The sequence below is a fragment of the Mustela putorius genome, unplaced genomic scaffold (assembly GCF_011764305.1).
Source record: "Mustela putorius furo isolate JIRA1106 unplaced genomic scaffold, ASM1176430v1.1 tig00000450_pilon_pilon_pilon, whole genome shotgun sequence".
NCBI lineage: Eukaryota > Metazoa > Chordata > Mammalia > Carnivora > Mustelidae > Mustela > Mustela putorius.
Genome location: NW_025421385.1, coordinates 24035963 through 24044358, shown reverse-complemented (window position 1 = coordinate 24044358; position 8396 = coordinate 24035963). Strand labels below are relative to the sequence as shown.

Genomic DNA, 8396 nt, shown 5'->3' with positions numbered 1-8396 from the left:
AAGGCAGAACACTCTTAAGTTTCGGTGTGGTTATGAAAAAAAAAAATCAGTCCTATGATTCTGTTTTATGTGACCGCTAGGGAAAAGAGAAGCCCCAGGGACGCCTGGGTGGCTCAGTCGGTTAAGTGTCTGCCTTCGGCTCAAGTCATGATCCCAGGGTCCTGGGACTGAGCCCCATGCTGGGCTCCTTGCTTGGTGGAGAGCCTATTTCTCCCTCTGCCTGCTGCTTCCCCTGCTTAGGTGTACGCATTCTCTCTCTTTAAGTAAAATCTTAAAAAGAGAGAGAAAGAGAAGCCCCAGATATTTCTGAATCTGTTCTCAAGGACGGAGATGGGTAAAGAAAGGCAGAGGGCAGGGGAAGGTTCTTCTCTATCCATCTCCTGCAGTCTGTGTCTTCTTCTTCTTCTTCTTCTTTTTTTTTTTTCCTAAGATTTTATTTATTTATTTGACAGATAGAGATCATAAGTAGGTAAAGAAGCAGGCAGAGAGAGAGGAAGAAGCAGGCTCCCCGCTGAGCAGAGAGCCCGATGCGGGGCTCAATCCCAGGACCCTGTGATCATGACCTGAGCTGAAGGCAGAGGCTTTAACCCACTGAGCCACCCAGGCGCCCCTTGGCTGTGTCTTCTTGAACAGGCTTGCTGCCATCCGCACGTATGACAGAATGGCTTGTCCAGGAGGCCCGGTTTGGTGGGCCTGCCCTCTCCAAGGTGAGCGAGGTCCTGGCAGTGCAGGGGTCATGGAAAGAACTCCCCGGCCCTCCAGAGAGATGTTTACCTCCCTGTATAGTTTACCCATAGATGGAAACTCCACTCATTTGTGAGAGGCATCACAGATTATGAAGGCGAAAGAAAAGATGTTTCAGAAGTAAAGCTGTAAATACTACTCCCAATGCTTGCAGTAGACCACAAGGCCAATCAGAATGTGAGATCTTAAGACAAAGGGAGGCAGATGAAATTCAGGTCGGTGACTGTGGAGGTTGGGAGAGCCTGGAAGTTAAGAGGCCGCGTGCTCTGCTTTGGCAATGCTCTTTTCAATAAAGATGATGGGGGTCAAAGAGAAACCAGGGGCTTTTCAACAAAAATAAGAAAACTGGTCACACATGCGTTCATTCAGTTCATTGACAAGGTGCCTTTTACGTGGGAAGTGCCATGTAAGGTGCCAACTAGTATCTATGTTTGCCAACCACCAAGATTTAAATATTTTCACAGAGAATCTGCTCCATCATCCAGAATTTTACCCAAGTAAGCTACATGTTTTATTTAGTTTGGGGTCTGATTTCTAAATCATTGCTAGATAGTTGTTCTGATTAAGACAAAATGCTCTAGAAAGCAAAATCTCCCTTTGTGATCCCTTCTAATATCCCCCAGTGCCCACTTCTTGTTGCATGAACTCACAGATGCACACTCACTCGCGCACACACACATAAGCACAAAGTGTGACTTGGGCCTGGGGTCACAAACATGGTCACAACAGACCATATTTACTTTTCTATCATCAATTAGTTCTTATTCTTATCTAAACAAAAGCCTTCTTAGTTCATTATATCACTAATGAGTACAATTAAGAGATAGGCCCTCAGCGTCCCATAGCATTTTTTCACAGTTAATGAAGCGCACAGCCTTATGGATCCATTCACATGAGGCCCACGTAACTCACGTGCTTCTCTGACCACGGCCAGACTCATAGCTACATAGAAGATTCCCCCAGGACACTCCTTTGTGTGTGTGTGTGAGGCCACAAGAATTTTGCTAGTTCTTCATGACAGGTCTGATGAATCTGATGGCCATGACCTAGCTAAGTTCTACGTTTATATAAAGCGTCTGCTCCTCTATCCTGAAATAGAGGGTAGCAGAGCTAGGATCTCCTTGCCAATGTCGATTTGTATTAGAGGTGCGGTTACTGCATGGACGAGCTCTGTTAAAAAAGAGAAAGATTGCAGAGTTGGCTTCATCTCCAACGTCTGTGTGTGATTCACAGACATCTGTGTCTCCCTGAGAAATAACTTTTTCACCACCAGAGCTGTCCAACGGAGAAACAAGCCACTTCCTATGGGCGTGAACTCCCCCTAATGGGAAGTAGTCGGGCACAGCCGTTTCTCAGGGCTGTGGGGAAGGCGATCCAGCGCTGGGTGGGGAGGCAGAACCTTCCCGAAATTTGAGGATGCTACGTTTATGATGGCAGCGGCATCCAGTCACATGGGTGACAGTGCAAGGGCACTTCATTCGGGTCTGTGCTTTCACAGTGAGCTGTTTGGAAAAACAAGGTGCCGGGTGTGTTCCAAAGTAGGAACTAATGGAAGACGTTTGTGTTGGCCTTTTGAATCAAGCATCAGTGCATGGAACCGACTAGAAGGCTCAGGTGAGACGGTAGAGCAACAAAGCTGAGCATGGCGGGCTGGCAGCCCAGAGCAAGTCTGAGTAGTCTCCTGAGACCCTTTGGTCTTTGAAAGATCCTGCTGTCCTCCCACTGGGTGACGTCATTATTCACTCAATTTCTGAGCCACCTCTTCCCCTTTGGATGGGTCTCCCCTCCTCTCCTGTCCGCATCCCCTTCCTGTGGGCTCTGGGAACGGCATCCTCACCTGGAGGAAGGTGTCATTCTTCAGTTCTACTTCCCGTCTTTTCCTCTGGAGGAACTCCAGCTCAGTGCTAAGGGAGGAGAACCGCCCTCAGACTCTGTACATAGGATTGAAAAGCCCAGGTCTGGGCCCTGCTGGAGAGAGCAGGGAGTGAAGAAGAGCAAACCTTCCTCTAAAAATGGGCTTTTGCTCAGAGCTGCTTCTAAGTCAGGGGAATTTCCTGAAGTCTGAGAGAGCCAGAGTGAACGTTCTTCTTAAGTTCAGCGTTTTGGTGAAGTCCATGTGTGATATAATACCACTGTAACCACAAAGGAATTTACCACAGGAAGTATCCCAGCTGTTGCTTATTAGCATTAGAACAAATTACACAAAGCAAATTGTTAGCAGACATGTTTCCATAATATTTAACTGGTGGCAATAAATACGAGAGATTCTCTTTCAAGTAAATGTTAGATTTTCAAAAATCCAGCTTCCAATTGTCCATGAAGGAATCATCTTCGATTAGGGTAACCACGGGAGGGAAGGACTCCTTGGAAGCCCGAGACTCCCAGTGCTCTTCCCTCGACAGCACAGCCCGCAGTGGTTCTGGAAGCCGAGTGGCCGCCTGTGAGTGCAGCGGGGCGTCGGCCCTGAGGTGACATCACAAGATGGAAACAGGAATGACGGCATCTCTAGACGTCTGACCATCTGCCGGATTCTCCTCTGGGGTTCTCAAGTGGCCTTCTCATGCCACCGGGGATAGAGGACGTGGCAAGACCACAGGAGGGCTGGGCAACCACTCAGTTCTTGGAGTGTGTTTATGACAAAAAATAATCCACCAACGGGTTTTCACCCCTCTTCTTAACAGAACATTGCGGCTTTACAAAGGTCATCTACTCCCTCACAATCCCATGTTTTGTTGTCTGAGGTTAAAAAAAAAAAAGGTGAGTCCATTCTCTTCACCTGTAACCCCACTAGGGAAGAGCTGAAGAAGTTCCCTGTCAGAATGGTTGTCACTTGCTCACACTTAATGAAAACCTGGCTAGGCAGAAATAAAGCAGAATATTTCCATCTTTCAAGACCCTCTGACAATGACTAAACTCAAGTCCTTTGTCCCTTCTGGGCATTTCTGATTATCTTCAGAAATATGACAAAATTCTCCTCAAGCAATCTCAAAAAATAATTTAGAAATGATTTTAATGGAAAAAAGTTAGAAAAGAAAGATTCCATACAGCACATAAATACTAAAATATATTGCGGCTTCAGGGGTTAGGACTGTGAGAGGAGGTGTTCTTTTTTTTCTTTTTTTTTTTTTTTTTTTTGTTCTTAAGAAATTTAGAGTGGTGTCTTCTCTCTCTCTTGCTGCTTTCCTTCTCAAGCAAACCAACCCTAGCTCAGGACTCCTTCCCAATAGATTTAAATAGCGTATTTGGTTCTGAGGAGCTAGGAGCTCTTCATTCTTTCCTCCTGATGAAAGGAGAAAACCTTGGCAGCCCTGGGGAAGAGCAATGGGGGGAGCCGGGTGAACGCTCTGGTGGGCACTAAACGCCCTTAAGATGTCTGTCCCCTCCCCGCGAGGTCCCCCGCTAGGTGTCCCTCCTCAGTCCCAGGGAGCCTGGGCTGGCTGGCTCCACTGGGCTGGTCAGATCCTGAGGGAAGCTGACCAGAACCCGGCACCGTCCCCAGCTTCCTTCAGGGCGCCCCCTGCTGGCAGTAGTGGGGATACCTCGTCCCAAAGGCAGAGAGAAGGTTCTGCCTCCAACTTCCTGAAGCTGGGGGAGGCATTTTACACCCAGAGAACAGAATAGCTGACGCGCTCTCAGCCTCTTCCTTGGGCTCTTCCAGCCACTGTGTCAGGACACACACACACACACACACACACACCCTACATTTTTTACCTGACGTCTTCACAAAGGGATCCATGCACTTATGAAATAATTAAAATGAGTTAGGCAATAGAATTGTCCCTAGTTTTTTTTAAGTGTTTAACAGACACGGGTGATTGGAAATGTCTGGACATGAACACACACACACACACTCACACACTCTAATTTGGAATTATGCAAAACTATGTCATTATTCACCACAACCTGAAGCAAAGCTACAATGGAATAACAAGGACCGTGTCTGTACAAGTGTGAGGCTCCCGAAATAAGCTCCCATTTGGACAACAGTGACACACATGGCCCGACTCTTTAAGGTCCATTTAGAGGAAATGGCCTGGCATGTTTTACATTTGCTGAGCTATTTAGCTGCTTGGTTTGACAAGATTTTTGAAAGGGGTGAAAATTAATTATAATTGCAGTATTGCTACAATAATTTGGTTGGCTAATTGCATTTCAGTGCAAAAACAGGCAAGGAGGAATTTCCTCCCTGGGTTATTTTCTGATATGGCAGCATTCATTTTAAGAGTAATGAGATTTTTAAAAAGTCAAACCTTAAATATCATGGCTTCAGCAATCTGTCCTGTTTAAAGTTTAATGCAAAATGAGATCGCACCTCCGTGAGAGCAGTTACACGTGAACACGGATCCAGTTTGCTCCGAGGCTTGAGATGATTAAAATCTCTCTCCCCCCGGAAACCTACTCAAAGGATCTCTTTGACATCGTTTGGGGATGACTTGAATCTGGGGGCACCAACGTTCATGCTTTTCTAGTGAGGGAGGCACCGGTGGGGATGGGTGGGAAGTTGTGAAAATCTCTCCACGAGGTATATATATGTTGATGGAAGAGGCAGGACAAGTTTTAGAGGACTGAGCAAAAAAAAACAGCTCATCTAGGTTGTTGGGGGTGCTTTCTGCCTCTGCCTCTCACCATTTTCACAGGGCAGTTCTGAGTACATAAACTGGCCAAGGCCTTTTGAGGGGACTTAGCTAACTCCAGACCAGCCACAAATACTTGCAATGAACAAACTTGGAGGGGCAGAGTCATCGATCACGTTAGAATCGTGGACGACCCCATCCCGAGGCCCGATTCCGGGTAGTACCGTCAGGTGCCCAAAGCAACCCACACTAAGCCCCTCCACAACCTGATGACCCAGACTCTGTTTGTGGGCAGATTTCCTTCCCGTCTCTGTCTTGCTTTCAGTCCAGCCACCGTTAGTGTGTCTAAAAAAGGATTTCGCTAGGAATTTTTCCTTTTTTTTCTCTTCTCATCAAAGTGGGTCGTCCTCCTCTAAGTTCTAACTGATTTATAGAAGATCAATATGCAGATCTAGCTTGGCTGGCCCCAAGGGTGTACATCGGTCCTGCGCAAGGGCACCTGGTTGAGGGGGAGGGGGAGGAAATCCCTCCTTCTCTGTTCATCGCCCGAGACCACCCCCCGCCCGCCCGTCCCCTCATCCCAGAGAAAGGGGTGCTTTTTCTAATTTGCACTTGGGCCCAGAGAGGCCCTGAGTTTTCCTTGATCCTCACACTCCCAGAGACTGCGGAATCTAGTCTTCACTCCTCACCTCCAACCGGACACTGTAGATGTTTTTAAGGGAGAGGATATACCCATGGCAAAGGTGAATTCATTTTGTAAATATGTTTCCTCTTCAGCGTGGGAGGACGAATAAAAGAGAGAGGGAAAGAGAGAAAGGAGAAGAATAAAAAGAAGAATGGAGATGAGGTTGCCCTCTGCCTCGTAAATCGGGGACTCATCATCGTCCTTCCTTGGACACAGCTGCAAAGGGGTAAAAAATCAATTTTTTCCTATTACTCCACGGTGAGGAGGGAAAACCTATTTGTAAATGGAATGAAATCCAATGATAGCATGTCTGTGTATTTGTTGAGAGCTAGGAAAATTAGCCAGCGGTACAACTACATAATCCAGCAATGTAATAAGAAATCAACACTCTCCCATTTCAAAGCTTATCTGAGACATTTTTCTTCTCTTTTAAAGAAACACCCATGGCTAAATGTCAGTAAGACTCTTCAGCGCGCCAACACATCAACACCCCAGTGAGGACTCTGAAAGGGAGGGAACTCCAAAGCCCCATCTGGGAGGAACATACTTCTAAATTTTTGCCTTTGCTGCTTGTGCATCTCAGTCAGTCAATAATGACTGGATATGAACTAGAACGTTCTAGAAGATAGTTTCTTCCCCATGTTGCAATCTGTGGTGCTGACTGTGGAAGAAATTCCCCTTATCTGTGTAGGCTAGATCTAGTCCACAGAGACCCTAACCTGCCCAGTGAGCACTAAATCAGCAGGAGGCTGCTGGGAGGGTCTTGAAACTTCATTAGTGGTCTGCCCTCTAGTGGGAAAACACAGTACTTCAATTAAGTCGGAATAGAAAATATTTTTTTTTTTCTTCTCTTTCAGAGAGCAAAAGAATTCAAGTTTTCCAGATAGTGCAAGGTGAGGAGGCATGTTTCCTCAGAAGACAGCTTCCAGAGCTGAATTAAGCAAGGCTCACACTGACAGGTCCCCTGGGGCAGAGTTAAAAACGTTTAAAACAGGTGGTGCTATGGTGGAATTCCCGTAAAGACAAAGGTCTTTCTTCTTACATCCGTGGAACCCTCCAGGGTTCTCCTTGGGCAGTAGCATTGGGGTCCCTGATCTCTCGTCATAAAGACAGGACCCCTACTCACAGCAACCAACCTACCAGGAATGCTAAAATAATAGGCTTTTCCATTAATTTTTGGCAAATCATTAACACAGAGGAGCCTTTCGAAGGGGCCATGTTGAATTTTTTAAAAGGCAGAGATGCACAAGTTTTAGAAAAAGACTCAGTCTTTGTGGATGTTATTTTTCAGGAGAGAAGCCATTTTGTGATGGCGGCTGGATGTTGGTAAGGCAGAAGACGATCCTGAGACCTGCTTGTCTGGACTTCGCTTCCATCTTTTGAGAAACCTTCAGAATTTGGCTTGCTTCAGTTTATCAATATGGTAGCAGAGTTTCAGTGCAGGTCCCAGCTTCAGACCCAAGTACTTCATGATCATATCGCTCTTCAGCAACAAGAGAGCATTGCCGTCAATCTCCTGGTGGGACAGGATCAGAAACAAGAAAATCCAGATGATGGTGAGATCGATCAGACAGTGGCTACGGTTAACATGGGGTCAGGGCACGAGGTAAGGGAATATGGGTTCACTCAGGCACACATTCTCTTAGTCCCAAGGCAATATCTTCTTTTAAAAAATAAATTAAAGCAAAAAGATACTATTTGTTCCTCTTCCCATACTCTCCCTGAGGTCATATGACACTGGATCTTTCATATTCCTACTCCCCTGATTGAAGGAGCCAAACATAAACCCAGTTTTGTTCCCAATAGCCCCCATGTGATATTTATCTCCTTATCTGCTCTAGGGCTGAAGGAGCAAAAAGTTTACAGTGGAATTAACGTTTGTGTCCACCATCCAAATTCAAATGTTGAAATCCCAACCCCCGATGGGATGGTATTTGGAGGTGGAGCCCTCAGGAATAGGATTAGTATTCTTCTACAGCAAGATGGCAGTCTGCAACTCGGAAGGGGGCTTCTCACCCTGACCTTGGACTTGCAGCCTCCCGAGCTGAGGAGTACATTGCTCTTGTTCCTAAGCCAGCCGGTCTGTGGCGTTTTGTTACAGCAGCCGGAACAGACTAAGACAAAGTATCGTCCATCAGTTAGACCCAGAAACTAGCAGTTACCCCTCCATTTAAGGTGCTGGTATGAGGCCCTGGTATTCCGTCCATCACCCTAATCTCTTGCTTCTTTCCTTGATAGTAAGCCCACCGACCTTGAGCTGATTACCAAATTGCTAATTACACTTGACAAGGGATTTTAGGTGTTTGGCCCTGTTAACGATACCAGGGGGCATACAAGTAAATAATGTACCTGCTTCATCTCAGGGTTTAGCAAAAAGAACTACTAAGGGGATG

At 46.3% G+C, this 8396-nt stretch overlaps 1 protein-coding gene across 12 annotated transcripts in view; it reads right to left on the bottom strand.

Annotated features, from left to right (window-relative positions):
- Positions 1-6297: 6297 nt before the first annotated feature.
- SCML4 (Scm polycomb group protein like 4) overlaps positions 6298-8396 on the bottom strand; it is a 96622-nt gene continuing 94523 nt past the window's right edge. For 6 of the 12 annotated variants that reach the window (XM_045080239.1, XM_045080237.1, XM_045080245.1 and 3 more), the window contains 2 exons: positions 8020-8117; positions 6298-7519 (listed from right to left, as the gene is read on the bottom strand). In XM_045080239.1, coding sequence (XP_044936174.1) covers positions 7489-7519; positions 8020-8117 — 129 coding nt within the window. In that variant the 3' untranslated portion in view covers positions 6298-7488. Of the gene's footprint in view, positions 7520-8019; positions 8118-8396 lie in introns of those variants that run through there. The other 6 variants (XM_004753447.3, XM_045080242.1, XR_006606831.1 and 3 more) reach the window with 4 other exon arrangements.